At 49.1% G+C, this 18,817-nt stretch overlaps 1 protein-coding gene across 1 annotated transcript in view; it reads left to right on the forward strand.

Annotated features, from left to right (window-relative positions):
* The window catches only part of BRAT1 (BRCA1 associated ATM activator 1), a 35,677-nt gene extending 31,731 nt beyond the window's left edge, over window positions 1-3,946 (forward strand). The window contains exon 14 of the mRNA XM_069734342.1: window positions 1,647-3,946. Within this exon, the coding sequence (XP_069590443.1) occupies window positions 1,647-2,345 (699 nt within the window). The 3' untranslated portion in view covers window positions 2,346-3,946. The remainder of the gene's footprint in view (window positions 1-1,646) is intronic.
* The last annotated feature ends 14,871 nt before the right edge of the window (window positions 3,947-18,817 follow it).

Here is an 18,817-nt window from a genome sequence, read left to right on the forward strand (position 1 = left end):
TATCTCAGTTGGCAGACACGGTGTTTCGGGCTGTTGGCCCTCGTCAGTGCGAAGCATGAGAACTAATTTGGCTAGATGAGAGGCTCTGGACTGGGGTCTAAGGGGTAAGGTTTCTCTAACAATCCTTTATTCTGGAGAGGATTGGCATTGTTAGGTCCTGGTAACGAGAAACGCCTTACCGTGGCTACCAGGTTTACATGAATTGGCCAATTTATGTGCCAAGCTTTCTCAATTTTTCATATTTCTAGTGCAATAATGCAATTCAATTTTCATATTTCATGTTTGCAAGCTATGGCGCTACAAAGTGCTGCCTTATTTATTTGATCATAAATAGGAATGAGCGGATCGGGAGAAGTTCAGGTTCTGCTACCTGACATGTACAGAACCCAAACCCCATTGACAATAATGGATACCCAAACTGCTATGAAAAAAATCTCTCTTTTTCGCCCTCCTCCTTATTCGCTCTCTCTCTCGCTCCTCTCTCTCTCGCTCCTCTCTCTCTCGCTCCTCTCTCTCTCTCTCCTCTCTCTCTCTCTAGCTCCTCTCTCTCTCTTGCTTCTCTCTCTCTCTCTCGCTCGCTCCTCTCTTTCTCTCGCTTCTCTCTCTCGCTCGCTCCTCTCTCGCTCGCTCCTCTCTCGCTCGCTCCTCTCTCGCTCGCTCCTCTCTCTCTCTCTCTCTCTCTCCTCTCTTTCGCTCCTCTCTCTCTTTCGCTCCTCTCTCTCTCTCGCTCCTCTCTATCCCTCTCGTTCGCTCCTCTCTCTCTCTCTCGCTCCTCTCTCTCGCTCCTCTCTTTCGCTCCTCTCTCTCTCGCTCCTCTCTCTCTCGCTCCTCTCTCTCTCGCTCCTCTCTCTCTCGCTCCTCTCTCTCTCTCGCTCCTCTCTCTCTCTCGCTCCTCTCTCTCTCTCGCTCCTCTCTCTCTCGCTCCTCTCTCTCTCTCGCTCCTCTCTCTCTCTCGCTCCTCTCTTTTGCTCCTCTCTCTCTCTCGCTCCTCTCTCTCGCTCCTCTCTCGCTCCTCTCTCTCTCGCTCCTCTCGCTCCTCTCTCTCTCGCTCCTCTCTCTCGCTCCTCTCTCTCTCTCTCTCTCTCGCTCCTCTCTCTCTCTCTCCTCTCTCTCTCTCTCGTGCTCCTCTCTTTCGCTCCTCCCTCTCTTTCGCTCCTCTCTCTCTCTCGCTCCTCTCTCTCTCTCTCTCTCGCTCGTTCGCGCTCCTCTCTTTCGCGCCTCCCTCTCTCTCGCTCCTCCCTCTCTCTCGCTCCTCTCTCGCTCGCTCGCTCCTCTCTCTCTCTCGCGCGCTCGCTCCTCTCTCGTTCGCTCCTCTCTCCCTCTCTCTCTCGCTCCTCTCTCTCTCTCGCTCCTCTCTCTCTTTCTCTCTCTCTCGCTCCTCTCTCCCTCTCTCGCTCGCTCCTCGCTCGCTTCTCTCTCTCGCTCGCTTCTCTCTCTCTCTCTCTCTCGCTCCTCTCCTCTCTCTCTTGTGACTCGTGATCGCTGGGCCCAGTATACTCCTCAGCAATGCCGATACTTCGATATGTGGCAAAAGAGAAGACAGAAGTGGTGATAACCCGCCTCTGTCATCCCTCAAGTGTCTTCGCTGTGGTGCGGGATGATATGCTATGGAAGTTTAATAATCAATAATTGTGTCCTTCCTACAGGCTTTGGTGCCCCATCTAATGGACATTCTATGTCATGACACGGAAGGTTTCCCCAGGAGGGCGGTGGTAAAGGTGTTTACTGATTGGCTAAGGAATGGTCACATGCAAAAACTCCAAGACTCGGACACCGTGCTGTCCCAGATTCTGGAGAGGACGTGCAGTGACTTGGATTGGGAGGTGAAGGTGAACGCATTGGACCTGGCAGATTCCTATATGTCCCAAACATTGGAGATGGGACCATCCCTAACGTGCCCTTACACTATAGGGCTGCCATCTAGCAGAAGCTCAGGTTCCATCTCCGACGCTCTGGTTACATGTGAACGAGTCGGGCTTTTTCAAGCCTTATTGACTTGTCTGTGTGACTGTGACCGGCCAGTGGCATTAAAGGCGTGTGAAATCCTTCTCGCTGTGAAGCCCAAACTGTGCAATGGGGACACCGATCCCTCCGAAGAGCATGGAAGAGACTGGCTGGAGCACACGATAAAAGAGAAGCAAATGGCAGGCGGGGACGGTGCTGGGGACCGGCAGGAGCGCCCACAAGAATGGGCCACTGGGGTCATAAAGAAGATGGATTTGGATAACATAAAATGTTCCCTGTCGAAAAGCAGCGACTATTTACACGAAACTCCCCTGTCACTGCTGCAGGACGTCAAAGCCACCTTATGGGGGGGAGAAATGCACGATGCAGATTGCTACTGATGTGGAAGTTTAAGGGACTTTTCTGCTGTAGATTTCACTGCAAAAATGCCTTTTGTGCCGTAATTTTTAGTGGATCCGACCTGTTCTTTTTCCTACAGTGGCCTACTGGGACCCAGAAGCCATCCTACAGCTACTCAGTAACCTAGGACAAAACTCAAGGCAAGTTATACGTACAAAATAAAACAGTAAAGCAAAAAATTTTATACAACACAAAATTAATCAGTTGTAGCTACCGTATATACCACCATGGACAGAGTAAAGGACAACTCGGAAGTTTTATAAGCGTAGAAAAAGAACAAAAGAAACCGAATACATGCCCAAATTAGATAATGACGTATTTATTAGAGATAAGGTACACCATCTGGTAAGGGAGGGGAGATACCAAACAGGGGCGCTACACCAGGAGACGGAAACGTGTTTGTACACTAACCATAAGGTGACTCATGGTAACACATAGGTTGACAGTGTAAATAAATACCGTATATACTCGAGTATAAGCCGACCCGAGTATAAGCCGACCCCCCTAATTTTGCCACAAAAAACTGGGAAAACTTATTGACGAGTATAAGCCTAGGGTGGAAATGCAGCATTTACCGGTGAATTTCAAAAATAAAAATAGATCATTATTTCCCCATAGCTGTGCCATACAGTGCTCTGCACCGTTCATATTGCCCCATAGATGCTGCGCAGATGCCCCATACAGTGCTCTGCACCGTTCATATTGCCCCATAGATGCTGCGCAGATGCCCCATATAGTGCTCTGCACTGTTCATATTGCCCCATAGATGCTGCGCAGATGCCCCACAGTGCTCTGCACCGTTCATATTGCCCCATAGATGCTGCACAGATGCCCCACAGTGCTCTGCACCGTTCATATTGCCCCATAGATGCTGCACAGATGCCCCATACAGTGCTCTGGACCGTTCATATTGCCCCATAGATGCTGCACAGATGCCCCATACAGTGCTCTGCACCGTTCATATTGCCCCATAGATGCTGCACAGATGCCCCATACAGTGCTCTGCACCGTTCATATTGCCCCATAGATGCTGCACAGATGCCCCATACAGTGCTCTGCACCGTTCATATTGCCCCATAGATGCTGCACAGATGCCCCATACAGTGCTCTGGACCGTTCATATTGCCCCATAGATGCTGCACAGATGCCCCATACAGTGCTCTGCACCGTTCATATTGCCCCATAGATGCTGCACAGATGCCCCATATAGTGCTCTGCACCGTTCATATTGCCCCATAGATGCTGCACATAAATCTGTGCCATGGCCGCTGCTGCTGCTGCAATAAAAAAAAAAACACATACTCACCTCTCTTGATTGCAGCTCCCGGCATCTCGTTCCGGGGTCCGGTCCCGGCGTCTCTGCGCACTGACTGATCAGGCAGAGGGCGCCGCGCACACTATATGCGTCATCGCGCCCTATGACCTGAACAGTCAGAGCGCAGAGACGCCGGGAAGATGGAGCGACGCCCGGCGGCTGGAACGTGGACAGGTAAATATAACATACTTACCTAGTCCCAGCGATCCTGATGCTCCCTGCCTTCCTCCCCGTCTTCTGTGCTGCAGCCTCTTCCTGTCAGCGGTCACCGGCACCGCTGATTAGAGAAATGAATAGGCGGCTCCACCCCTATGGGAGGTGGAGCCGCCTATTCATTTCTGTAATGAGCGGTCCCACGTGACCGCTGAAGAGGGGAAGAAGCTGCAGCACAGAACACCGTGGGACGGCAGGGACAGCGCGAGGATCGCTGGGACTAGGTAAGTATGCCTCAGCGCCCTCACCCCCTCACCCGCCGACCCCACAGCTACCGTGACTCAAGTATAAGCCGAGAGGGGCACTTTCAGCCCAAAAATTTGGGCTGAAAATCTCGGCTTATACTCTTCACCCATCCAATCAAATAAAAGTGTTTTTTAATAACAAACAAAAAAAACATCAAATAATAATGTTCAGTTATGCACTCAATACTTGGTCGGGAATCCTTTGGCAGAAATGACTGCTTCAATGCGGCGTGGCATGGAGGCAATCAGCCTGTGACACTGCTGAGATGTTATGGAGGCCCAGGATGCTTCAATAGCGGCCTTAAGCTCATCCAGAGTGTTGGGTCTTGCGTCTCTCAACTTTCTCTTCACAATATCCCACAGATTCTCTATGGGGTTCAGGTCAGGAGAGTTGGCAGGCCAATTGAGCACAGTAATACCATGGTCAGTAAACCATTTACCAGTGGTTTTGCCACTGTGAGCAGGTGCCAGGTCGTGCTGAAAAATGAAATCTTCATCTCCATAAAGCATTTCAGCCGATGGAAGCATGAAGTGCTCCAAAATCTCCTGATAGCTAGCTGCATTGACCCTGCCCTTGATGAAACACAGTGGACCAACACCAGCAGCTGACATGGCACCCCACACCATCACTGACTGTGGGTACTTGACACTGGACTTCAGGCATTTTGGCATTTCCTTCTCCCCAGTCTTCCTCCAGACTCTGGCACCTTGATTTCCGAATGACATGCAAAATTTGCTTTCATCAGAAAAAAGTACTTGGGACCACTTAGCAACAGTCCAGTGCTGCTTCTCTGTAGCCCAGGTCAGGCGCCTCTGCCGCTGTTTATGGTTCAAAAGTGGCTTTACCTGGGGAATGTGGCACCTGTAGCCCATTTCCTGCACACGCCTGTGCACGGTGGCTCTGGATGTTTCCACACCAGACTCAGTCCACTGCTTCCTCAGGTTCCCCAAGGTCTGGAATCGGTCCTTCTCCACAATCTTCCTCAGGGTCCGGTCTCCTCTTCTCGTTGTACAGCGTTTTCTGCCACATTGTTTCCTTCCAACAGACTTACCATTGAGGTGCCTTGATACAGCACTCTGGGAACAGCCTATTTGTTGAGAAATTTCTTTCTGGGTCTTACCCTCTTGCTTGAGGGTGTCAATGATGGCCTTCTTGACATCTGTCAGGTCGCTAGTCTTACCCATGATGGGGGTTTTGAGTAATGAACCAGGCAGGGAGTTTATAAAAGCCTCAGGTATCTTTTGCATGTGTTTAGAGTTAATTAGTTGATTCAGAAGATTAGGGTAATAGGTCGTTTAGAGAACCTTTTCTTGATATGCTAATTTATTGAGACAGGTTTTTTGGGTTATCAGGAGTTGTATGCCAAAATCATCAGTATTAAAACAATAAAAGACCTGACAAATTTCAGTTGGTGGATAATGAATCTATAATATATGAAAGTTTAATTGTAATCATTACATTATGGTAAATAATGAAATTTAACACTATATGCTAATTTTTTGAGAAGGACCTGTATGTATGTAGTTATGTATTTATTTACACTGTCAACCTATGTGTTACCATGAGTCACCTTATTGTTAGTGTACAAACACGCTTCCGTCTCCTGGTGTAGCGCCCCTCTGTTTGGCATCTCCCCTCCCTTACCACATGGTGTACCTTATCTCTAATAAATACATCATTATCTAATTTGGGCATGTATTCGGTTTCTTTTGTTCTTTTTCTTAGCTACTCAGTAACTGACCTGCAGCATTTAATGGGTGCACTGCCCTAATGTCTAATAAGGAAGTCCCGCTAAAAGAAAGTACCTTTAAGGGTATGTGCACACGTATCTGTGAGGGCTGCTGATTTTTCCACAGCGGATTTGATAAATCCGCCGTGCAAAACCGCTGCAGTTATTTCTGCGGATTTATCGCGGTTTCTATTGCGGATTCCGCTGCGGGTTTACACCTGCAGTTTTCTATTGGAGCAGGTGTAAAACCGCTGCGGAATCCACACAAAGAATTGACATGATGCGGAATGTAAACCGCTGCGTTTCCGCACGTTTTTTCCGCTTCATGTGCACTGCGGATTTCGTTTCCCATAGGTTTACATTGTACTGTAAATGCATGGGAAACCGCTGCGGACCCACAGCTGCGGATTCGCAGCAAAATCTGCAGCGTGTGCACATACCCTAATACTCAACTATAAGCTGACCCGAGTATAAGCCAAGACCCCTACTTTTGAGACAAAAAACTGGGAAAAGTTATTGACTCGAGTATAAGCCTAGGGTGGAAAATGCAGCAGCTACGAGTAAATTTCAAAAATAAAATTAGATACCAATAAAAGTAAAATTAATTGAGACATCAGTAGGTTAAGGCTAGGTTCACATTGCGTTAGGGCAGTCCAGCTAGCGCATAGCGCAGTCCGTAGTGCTAATGCAATGTCACAAAAGGAATCGCGTTAGCCGATCCCGCTAGGAACGGACCGCTGCAAGCAGCGTTCGCGATCCGTCACTCAAATGACGGCACATCACTAGCGCACGCCCAATGTGGGCATGTGCTAGAGATGCATTTGCCATTACAAGCAATGGCGGCGTTAACGGACTACGTTACACCACGTTATGCCGCGGTGTAACGTAGTCCGTTAACGCAATGTGACCCTAGCCTTTGTTTTTGAATATCCATATTGAAACAGGAGCCCCCGATGCTCTATACCAGGGGTCCCCAACTCCAGTCCTCAAGGCCCACCAACAGGTCATGTTTTCAGGATTTCCTTTGCATTGCACAGGTGATGCGATTATTACCTGGGCAAGACTAAGGAAATCCTGAAAACATGACATGTTGGTGGGCCTTGAGGACTGGAGTTGGGGACCCCTGCTCTATACGGTTCATGATGGCCCCATAAGATGCCCCATATAATGCTCCATAGAGTTCATGATGGCCCCATAAGATGTTCCATAGAATAATATAGTAACATAGTAACATAGTTAGTAAGGCCGAAAAAAGACATTTGTCCATCCAGTTCAGCCTATATTCCATCATAATAAATACCCCATATGCCCCATATGCTGCTGCTGCTGCGATTTAAAAAAAAAAAAAAAAAAAGACATACTCCCCTCTCGTCACTGGGGGCCAGGTGCTGGTGTCGCCGCTGGCTCACTGCCACTGTTCCACTGCCGCGCTCCGCTGTGTCTTCGGGGTCTCTGCAGCGAATGTTCAGGCAGAGGGCGTGCACTAAACACATCAATGCGCCCTCTGACTTGAACGTCACAGCCAGAGGACGCGGAAGACAGAGCCTGGTGGTGGAACGGGACAGGTGAATATGCATGGCTCACCCTCCCCCGTCATACTCACCCTCCTGGCAGCGTCTCTGCAAGTCCCTGCTTCTCCGATGGTCTCTGGTGCCGGCAAGTTGTTCCTGTGTTCAACATGGTACCGCTCATTAAAGTAATGAATATGCGCTCCACGCCTGTGGGAGCGGAGCCATGTACCTATTCATTACTTTTAGTGGTCACGTTGTACCACTCATTACAGGAAGAGATGCAGGCAGCAGAGACCATCTGAGAAGCAGAGACCGCGCCAGGATGAGGTGAGTATGATGTGACAGCCGCTGACCCCTTGGGACAATTACTCCAGTATAAGCCGAGAGGGGCACTTTCAGCCTAAAAAAATGGCTGCAAATCTCAGCTTATACTCGAATGTATAAGGTAAATGCCTCTGGCACTATAGAGGGCGATGTAGTAAGGATTATTTTTCTGTTACACTGGTTTTTAACCCTCTTGCTGCCTGTACAGTTTTTACATTAAGGCAAACAATTAAAAAAACACACCAACAAACTAATAATTTGTACTTTACAATTATGGGCACTTTCTGTAATTTTGCATTAAAACATAATATTTTATATAAAAAAATGCATAAAAATGTGTCTTTCTGGGTTGTAATTGGTACATGAGGTAATGGCATAAATGAAGTATCATCATCCGGTGATTAAATGATGGAAGATCTCTTCTTATTTCACTTGCTTAATTCGTCCTTCCAAATCTCCATTTATGGAAGTTCTTCATCAGAAGATGAACAAATGTTAATCATTGCAGTACGCTGAGGTTGGGTCGCACTGGGGGTATCACATTGTATAGAGGGTAACTGTGGGTGCATCATATTGTGTGGGGGTGACGTAGGGCATCATACTGTTTTGGGAGTATCATACCCCCACACAGTAACTGTGGGGACATCCTGCTGCGTGGGTATCTTACTGTGTAGGAGGCATCATACTGTGTGGAGGGTAACTGGGGGCATCATCTTTTGTGGAGGGTATGATCCACCATGATCTGGAACAGTAATGACAATATTTAGGATACCCTCAGTTATAAGGGAAGGAAATTGCACATAATAGAAGCTGGAAAGATAATTGCAGAAACTGAGCAATGAGCGGGAAAATCAAACTTCCCTACAGTTTAGTATTTAGCCAATCAGCAGAGGAAGGAAGGAGCTAATGTAGATTATGTAAGCCCCGCCCCGGAAATGCGTCATCTCTGCAGTTCTCTCTCTGGTCCATTCTTCCTCCATATAAAGGAGCAGTCCGTGCTGTCCAGGAATCAGTTTTTGCTCACTGACTGCAGAAAATGTCTGGTCGCGGCAAAGGAGGAAAAGGTCTCGGGAAGGGCGGCGCCAAGCGGCACAGGAAGGTGCTCCGTGATAACATCCAGGGCATCACCAAGCCTGCCATCCGCCGTCTAGCTCGCAGAGGAGGCGTCAAGCGCATCTCTGGCCTCATCTATGAGGAGACTCGCGGTGTCCTGAAAGTCTTCCTGGAGAACGTGATCCGTGACGCCGTCACCTACACCGAGCACGCCAAGAGGAAGACCGTCACCGCCATGGACGTGGTGTACGCGCTCAAGCGCCAGGGCCGCACTCTCTACGGCTTCGGAGGTTAATTGTGTTCTCTTCTGTCCTCACAACCCAAAGGCTCTTTTCAGAGCCACCCACATTTATAAAGAAAAGCTATAATCTCCGCTGTGTGATGCGGACATTTGCTGTAATATGCGCCATCGGCGGCTAAACCAGAAGATCATGGGTTGGAATATCCACAGCGCTATATGCATTAATATTACTGCACTATACCGCTGTATCACAGTATGCAGCACTATATGGGGGGTACAAAGAACTGTTCAGAAAGATACCTTGCTATATAGAGGTATGTGGGGATTTCTGCATTACAGGGGGCATAGAGCGGTATACAGATGTGCACTGCACTGTTATATGGAGGTATACAGAATTACACGGGGTTTCCAGCACCATCTGGAGATATGACTGCGCTATATGGAGTTTAACATGTCGGGCGCTGTACTGTAACTGCATAATGTGGCACACTCATTTGTCAGTAAGTTGCAGTATATGGGGGTACTCTGCACTATTCAGATGAATAACAGCACTATGAAGGGTAAATAGAACATGAACACATACAGCGCTATATGAGGGTGCACTGTGGTATATGGCGCTTCACAGCACTATTTAGATGTATACAATACAGCATTATACAGGGTTTTACAGCGCTATATGGTGGATGCTGCAAAGAAGAAGCATGATTTCGGAAACTACCAATCAGCTGCAGTGGGCGGAGCGTCTGACGTTCCCGTTGGTCACATGACTTCGTCACCCAATAGCACGGCGGTCTGACAGCAGTGCTCATCTGCATGGCCGGGCTATAAATTCCGCCGCTCTGGAAGACGCAGGATCATTATTCTTCTCACTTGTTGTCACAGGACAACCGTCCTGTGTTCAGCCAATCAGCAGAGGGAGGAGCTAATAATGTTTCCAATGGTAACACGTTTACAGTTCCCGCTTTTTTCCGTCCTTTGTCTTCATATATAGAGAATGATTCGTGTTCTCCACATGCTGTGATGTTCCCGTGTGTCTGACCTGGAGACGATCAGATCGTCCCTTTCCCGTCACAATCCGTATTGTGGAGACGATATACTGGTCAGGGACATATCCTACAAGAGACGTTTCAGGGAAGACCAATTCTGCCCTTCCCAGCAGATCCCACCATGTCTCCCCATTACAGATCAGTCCTACGGCTGCAGGCAGGAGGTCTGTGATGGGAAATGTAGGATCATGTGTAGAAGATTGCGGAGTGTCCCTGCTCAGAACATTACCCTGTGGTGTCAGGATCTCACAGGTCAGGCAGTTACATTATCGGCCGTCACATCCTCCTCACAGGATCCCTGCTCAGTTACTGATCGTCCTTCTGTTCTATCACTTGTCCTCCCCGCTTCATCCAGTGTCAGGACTGGCGGCTCTCGGGCAATATATCCACAGTAGAAGCTCCGAGAATGAAGAGGGGAACAACGAATCATAGGAGAAATATCCCAATACAATGGCAGGATAGGATCCTCTAGCACCAGAGGACCAGTAATAATGTAAAACGAATGCCATAGATCTCATAGGGTTAATATGACGTGAGATAAAACCACTGCAGTGCAGAGAGCTCCGATCACAAGTCTGACTGTAAGATGCCCCAAGCACTGGTGACTCCCATCACAGCACAAATGCGGTTTCTTCATATTGATCTATAAAATAGAACACGGAATTACAGGGAAATGGGCTGTACAGTAATATTCTCCTGATCAGATCCGTGTGGGGTGAATAGGGCAGCGAATATTCACAGGGAATGTGGCTGTCTGAGGCAGCTGGATAGATGGACGCCCTGTGTACCGGGTACGGAGACTCCTATGTGATGACCACGTCCTGGACTAATGTTTCGGATGGATGGCGCCTATGATGGTTATTATAACCTCCCCAGAGTAATAATGGCGACCGATCCCCGCCCGTGTTTGGGGGCAGACAGCTGGGAGGACAGGACCCGGTATTATCAGCGATCGCCGCTCCAGCAGAGGGGCCGGTAATAATCCGACGGACAAAGAAAAGCGGGAAATTCAAAACCAGCTAACATAGAAAAAACTCAGAAAAAATACATCCCATGAGATACGGCCTTCCCAAAACCCTGTCTGATGACAAATGCGCACTAAGCAGGATGCAGCAGGCCTCCACTGATAAAGGCTAGGGGCGGCACAGGTGCAAACTACTTGATAAAAACAGCCACCCCAACCAACCATTGCAGGGGTTGGCTGCCTAGCAGAAAAAATGCACATTGATATGACTCACATAGGACGCCAGTCACACTGATAAGTGTGGTGCACAGAAGCGGCGACTTCCCCCACCCGAGACCCGGCAGCGTCACATCAGGCTCCGGGCAGAACATAGGAGACTTGTCTCAGTCAGGCTGTGATAGTATAAGCGCGGACACCACAGGGGATCTGCACAGGATAATAAGCGGGTGAGTGAGGAGCCTCCTCCTGACAGGAATTAACCCCTCACCCGCCAGACTGTCAGTGCAATATATGGCTGATAGAAGACACAAGTCCAACAAGTGCAAACAACAAGTCAACAGAATATTTCTGCATTTCCTTCTGCTCCAGGACAGATATCTGTTTTCACCCCTTATCTATTCTGTCCAAAGTGAACGTTTTCTATTGGGTGAGAAACTCATTTGAGCAAGCCGCGGTAATAAGCTCCGCCCTCGGCAGCTCATTGGTGGATCTACAAGACTCTTCTCCATTTTCAGCTTCAGATCCGTCCAATGACAGGAGAGGAGGGCGGAGCAACGGACTATATAAGGCCACACAGCACAGTCTCTTCTCCACACGATTTTCTGTCTTTAGTTATCTGACATTATCGCCATCATGTCTGGACGCGGCAAACAAGGAGGAAAGGTCCGTGCTAAGGCCAAGACCCGCTCATCCCGGGCAGGACTGCAGTTCCCAGTCGGCCGTGTGCACAGGCTTCTCCGCAAGGGCAACTACGCTGAGAGAGTCGGCGCCGGTGCTCCGGTCTATCTGGCCGCCGTGCTGGAGTATCTGACCGCTGAGATCCTGGAATTGGCCGGCAATGCTGCCCGGGACAACAAGAAGACCCGCATCATCCCCCGTCACCTGCAGCTGGCGGTGCGCAATGACGAGGTGCTGGGTCAGCACACACGGACACTAAGGAGTTAATGGAGACGGATATTCCTGTATCTGGGATTGGTCGGCACTTGCGGATGTCTCTCGCTCATTGGCTGATTACAGATCCGTTGCTGGTTTTGAATTTCCCGCTTTTCTTTGTCCGTCGGATTATTACCGGCCCCTCTGCTGGAGCGGCGATCGCTGTGTATACCGGTGGGAGCAGCTCTACCCCGCTGATAATACCGGGTCCTGTCCTCCCAACTGTCTGCCCCCAAACACGGGGATCGGTCGCCATTATTATTCTGAGGAGGTTATAATAGTCTTTAGAGGCGCCATCCATCCGAAACATTAGTGTCCAGGACGTGGTCATCACACAGGAGCCTCCGTTCCCGGTACACAGGGCGTCCATCTATCCAGCTGCCTCTTACAGCCACATTCCCTGTACACGGATCTGATCAGGAAATTATCACTGCGGCCCAGTGCGGATATATATCCCCCATGAATCCATGTTATCTTTGTAGGTCAATGAGAAGAAACCGCATCGCCCGAAGTCAGCGGTGCCAGCTCCAGTATAGAAAGACGGGGGAGCAGACACGGCCCCAGTATGTCAGGACCCGGGAGCATACAACTAGCACGTCCCAGGCTGAGGCCGATACTACAGGCAGCCGCACAGGGGATATTGTGCCCTGCAGAGGCGCTGAGCCGGATACTAATCAGCGCCCAATAAGAACAGGATCTTAAATGTTTAGACAGAATATTAACCTACATTTGGAAACCGCCCTGAACACCCCCCTGATTAGAGCTGTAGAGGGATCTGCTTAGGGTAAGCAGTTTAGTCTTTCCACGTCAGGATATCCTTCAGACTATTCAGTATTCCGAGCGTAAAGTCGGCACCGATGAGTGTTCTACCAACATTACAGCGAGAGCAGAGAAATCAGATCCTAGCAGTCAGGTGCAGCCTCTCATTTAGAAGATGTGGGTGGCTCTGAAAAGAGCCTTTGGGTTGTGAGGACAGAAGAGAACACAATTAACCTCCGAAGCCGTAGAGAGTGCGGCCCTGGCGCTTGAGCGCGTACACCACGTCCATGGCGGTGACGGTCTTCCTTTTGGCGTGCTCGGTGTAGGTAACGGCGTCACGGATCGCGTTCTCCAGGAAGACTTTCAGGACACCGCGAGTCTCCTCATAGATGAGGCCGGAGATGCGCTTGACGCCTCTGCGAGCTAGACGGCGGATGGCAGGCTTGGTGATGCCCTGGATGTTATCACGGAGCACCTTCCTGTGCCGCTTGGCGCCGCCCTTCCCGAGACCTTTTCCTCCTTTGCCGCGACCAGACATTTTCTGCAGTCAGTAAGAACTGATTACTGAGCCGCACGGACTGCTCCTTTATATGGAGGAAGTATGGACCAGAGAGAGAACTGTAGAGGTGACGCTTTCTGGGGCGGGGCTTACAGAATCTACATGAGGTCCTCCCTTCCTCTGCTGATTGGCTGAACACAGAACTGTTGGGAAGTTTGAATTTCCCGCCCATTGTTCAGTTTCTGCAATAATTGTTCCAGCTTCTATTACAGGTCCTTCTCAAAAAATTAGCATATAGTGTTAAATTTCATTATTTACCATAATGTAATGATTACAATTAAACTTTCATATATTATAGATTCATTATCCACCAACTGAAATTTGTCAGGTCTTTTATTGTTTAAATACTGATGATTTTGGCATACAACTCCTGATAACCCAAAAAACCTGTCTCAATAAATTAGCATATCAAGAAAAGGTTCTCTAAACAACCTATATTACTAATCTTCTGAATCAACTAATTAACTCTAAACACATGCAAAAGATACCTGAGGCTTTTATAAACTCCCTGCCTGGTTCATTACTCAAAACCCCCATCATGGGTAAGACTAGCGACCTGACAGATGTCAAGAAGGCCATCATTGACACCCTCAAGCAAGAGGGTAAGACCCAGAAAGAAATTTCTCAACAAATAGGCTGTTCCCAGAGTGCTGTATCAAGGCACCTCAATGGTAAGTCTGTTGGAAGGAAACAATGTGGCAGAAAACGCTGTACAACGAGAAGAGGAGACCGGACCCTGAGGAAGATTGTGGAGAAGGACCGATTCCAGACCTTGGGGAACCTGAGGAAGCAGTGGACTGAGTCTGGTGTGAAAACATCCAGAGCCACCGTGCACAGGCGTGTGCAGGAAATGGGCTACAGGTGCCGCATTCCCCAGGTAAAGCCACTTTTGAACCATAAACAGCGGCAGAGGCGCCTGACCTGGGCTACAGAGAAGCAGCACTGGACTGTTGCTAAGTGGTCCCAAGTACTTTTTTCTGATGAAAGCAAATTGTGCATGTCATTCGGAAATCAAGGTGCCAGAGTCTGGAGGAAGACTGGGGATCAGGAAATGGCAAAATGCCTGAAGTCCAGTGTCAAGTACCCACAGTCAGTGATGGTGTGGGGTGCCATGTCAGCTGCTGGTGTTGGTCCACTGTGTTTCATCAAGGGCAGGGTCAATGCAGCTAGCTATCAGGAGATTTTGGAGCACTTCATGCTTCCATCGGCTGAAATGCTTTATGGAGATGAAGATTTCGTTTTTCAGCACGACCTGGCACCTGCTCACAGTGCCAAAACCACTGGTAAATGGTTTACTGACCATGGTATTACTGTGCTCAATTGGCCTGCCAACTCTCCTGACCTGAACCCCATAGAGAATCTGTGGGATATTGTGAAGAGAAAGTTGAGAGACGCAAGACCCAACACTCTGGATGAGCTTAAGGCCGCTATTGAAGCATCCTGGGCCTCCATAACATCTCAGCAGTGTCACAGGCTGATTGCCTCCATGCCACGCCGCATTGAAGCAGTCATTTCTGCCAAACGATTCCCGACCAAGTATTGAGTGCATAACTGAACATTATTATTTGATGGTTTTTTTGTTTGTTATTAAAAAACACTTTTATTTGATTGGATGGGTGAAATATGCTCATTTATTGAGACAGGTTTTTTGGGTTATCAGGAGTTGTATGCCAAAATCATCAGTATTTAAACAATAAAAGACCTGACAAATTTCAGTTGGTGGATAATGAATCTATAATATATGAAAGTTTAATTGTAATCATTACATTTAGTGTTGAGCATTCCGATACCGCAAGTATCGGGTATCGGCCGATATTTGCGGTATCGGAATTCCGATACCGAATTCCGATACTTCCCGCGTATCGGATACCGGAATCGGAAGTTCCCAGAATTCAAATTGAACGCAGCAGCCAATGAGGAATGAATGAAAGTGTGGGCACATCCTGTTTAGCATGGTGGGCATGTAAGTACTGGCAAGGCTGGGATTGGCTGCTGAAATGATGTCACTCTGCACTATAAAAAAGCGCTGCCGCCATTTTGCGCTCACTCTGCTGTGATTTCAGTTAGGGACAGGACGCTGTGTTCTAACTGAGGGCCAGTTGAGCTTGCTAATTGCTTTATTTTCCTTTCCAAAGGCTAATTTAGCAAAACGCTGTGTGTTCTTCACTGTTCACCTTGCTCTTGCCTTGCAGCGCTGTTTTAACAGCGTTCTGCAAGGTCTCTGTGTGTGTGTGTGCAGCTCACTCTGTAGTCTGTGTGCAGCCATATACCCGGTTGTATTCAGCTCAGGGGGGGTTCACACTGCCTCACACAGTTCTTTTTTGCTCTTAGTGCAGCCTGCTGCACATTTTTTCTCAAATTTCCTATTAGTGTTTTTCCACCAGTCTCCAGCTCTATTGTGGAAAAACACTACATAGGATAACCTAGAGGGGGGTTTTTTGGCCTTGCAGCGCCGTTTACGGCTGTCTGCACGGTCTCCGTGTGAGCCCAGCTCGCCCTGTAGTCTGTGTGCAGCCATAGCCGGTTGGATTCAGCTCAGGGTTCGTTACTGGCTCATACCTTGAGAAAAATTTTCCTTTTTTTTCAAATAGTGCAGCCTGTTTAAAATTTGAAAAAAAAAAAATCCTATTAGTGTCTTTCCACTCGTATCCAGCTAAATAGTGGAAAAACACTATATAGGATAACCTAGAGGAGGGTTTTTTGGCCTTGCAGCGCCGTTTACGGCTGTCTGCACGGTCTCCGTGTGAGCCCAGCTCGCCCTGTAGTCTGTGTGCAGCCATAGCCGGTTGGATTCAGCTCAGGGTGCGTTACTGCCTCATACCTTGAAAAACAATTTCCTTTTTTTCAAATAGTGCAGCCAGTTTAAAATTTGAAAAAAAAAATTCCTATTAGTGTCTTTCCACTTGTATCCAGCTAAATAGTGGAAAAACACTATATAGGATAACCTAGAGGAGGGTTTTTTGGCCTTGCAGCGCCGTTTACGGCTGTCTGCACGGTCTCCGTGTGATTTAAACTAGCTCTGTAGCCCGATCTGCACCCAAAAAAAAGTTAAGTTCACCAAACACAACTTAACACTTGTGTAGGCCACATTTGAAAAATAATAAAGTTTAGTCCACAATTTACAACATTAGTGTTTCTTACACCTGTTAGGAGGAGCATTACAGGAATAAGCACACTAAGGCCTTAGTACTTTTCTGCTTATCTTTATCTGTCAACCAAGATGAAGAGGGCAGGGAGTAAGGCACGTGGGCGTGGGCGCGGAGCAGGGAGAGGACGTGGTGATTCTGTGCCTGCTGCGGGCGCCGGTGACTCGTCGTCACTCAGTTTCAGCAGGGAACAGTCCTTCATGCGCAGCTTTGTCGGAGAGCGCCGTGCACCGCTGCTGCGTGAAGACCAAATTGAAGCCGTTGTCGGGTGGATGGCAGCTAACGCCTCGGCATCGACTTCAGTTAGTGCCACATCCTCTCAGGCACAGAGCACTGGAGAGCAGCCATCTGTCTCTTCACCACCTGCCAAATTGGCCAGGCAGTCAGAGAGCCCAGGACAGGAGCCGTCTCTACTTCTGTTCTCTGAATCTCTTGGCTTGGAAACACGGGGCCAGCCAAGCAGCATTGGAGAAATGGAAGAAGAGGCAGTGTGCAGTGATGCCCAACACCTTTTTCTCTCTGACTCTGAAGAGGCAGGTGGGCCAGTGCCTCCGGTGACCACAGCGCAGTACGCATCTGATGATGAAACTCAGGTGCCACTTTCTCGTGCGTACTGTGCTGCTGAGACTACCCAGGAGGAGCAGTTGGTGGCAGAGCGTAGTGGAGATGATGAGGTCCTTGACCCATCGTGGCGTGAGGAACAGGAAGGTGGTGGGAGCAGCTCAGAGGAAGAGCTTCCTCTTACGGGCCAAAGAGGGAGAGGGAGGGGGAAGACTGCGGAGCCTGTAGCCTCCACTTTGGCACCCGTTAGGAGCCTGTCTCTTTCCAAAGCCAAAAAGGGCGCTCCCAAGACTTGCAGTGCCTGGTCCTTTTTTGACACAGTTGCAGATGACATTTGTTTTGTCAAATGCAAGCTGTGTCATCAGAAAGTAAAAAGAGGGAAAAATGTCAGCAACCTCAATACCACAAATATGTGGAAACATGTGCGGACCAGGCACGCGGTGGAGTTACAGAAACACACTGAAGATGTAGGCCAACCAACAGCGGCAGCTACCACCTCTTCAGCTCGTGTTGCCTCTTCCTCCAGCTCACGCACAGCTGGTTTGGCTTCCTCCCAGAGACCTTGTGTAATTCCACCCACAGCACCACCTTCCCAGTCATCCTCACACTCCCAGTCTACTCTACAGCCATCGGTAGTACAGGCATGGGAGAAAAGGCGGGCATTCTCGGCCAACCACCCCCGAGCACAGGCTCTGAATGCAGGCATTGCCAAACTGTTGTCCCTGGAAATGCTCTCATTCAGGCTGGTGGAGACTGACAGCTTCCGTGACTTGATGGCATTGGCAGTCCCACAGTACAAGGTGCCCAGCCGCTTTTACTTCAGCAGGCAGGCTGTCCCTGCCCTGCACAGGCATGTTGAGGCAAACATAAAACATGCGCTACTGAACGCCGTCAGTAGCAAGGTCCACCTCACCACCGATGCGTGGACCAGTCAGCATGGACAGGGGCGATATGTTTCCCTCACTGCCCATTGGGTTAATGTTGTTGAGCCAGGTACAGATCGTGCAAGTGGCGCAGGACGTGTCCTGCCCACTCCAAGGATTGCAGGAATCCAGTCTGTACGCATCGACTCCTCCTCTTACACCGGTTCCTCTGATTCCTCTCTGCAGGATCCGTCACAGTCCACCCCCACATGGACCCGTGAACGTTTACCTATGACCGACATGAGCACAGCCGTGGCCAAACGTCAGCAGGCCGTCTTGAAACTAGTTTCATTGGGGCATCGAAGCCACACAGCGCAGGAGCTCTGGAATGCCATCAAGCAGGAGAGCGATGTGTGGTTACTGCCAGCGAATCTCCAGCCAGGCATGGTAGTGTGTGACAATGGCCGAAATCTGGTGGCAGCTTTGGCCCTTGGCAACCTCACTCACATCCCATGTCTGGCACATGTGCTCAATTTGGTTGTGCAGAGTTTTCTGAGGGACTATCCGGATCTTGATGCCCTGCTGCACAAGGTCCGCCTAGAGTGTGCTCACTTGCGGCGTTCCAGCTTGGCCAGATCCCGCATTGCTGCTCTGCAGCGCAGATTCCGCCTTCCGGAACACCGCATCATATGTGACCTACCTACCCGGTGGAATTCCACGTTACATATGTTGGAGCGGTTGTGTGAGCAGCAGCAAGCAGTTATGGAGTAC

This window comes from Ranitomeya imitator, chromosome 7 (genome assembly GCF_032444005.1).
Source record: "Ranitomeya imitator isolate aRanImi1 chromosome 7, aRanImi1.pri, whole genome shotgun sequence".
Classification (NCBI taxonomy): domain Eukaryota; kingdom Metazoa; phylum Chordata; class Amphibia; order Anura; family Dendrobatidae; genus Ranitomeya; species Ranitomeya imitator.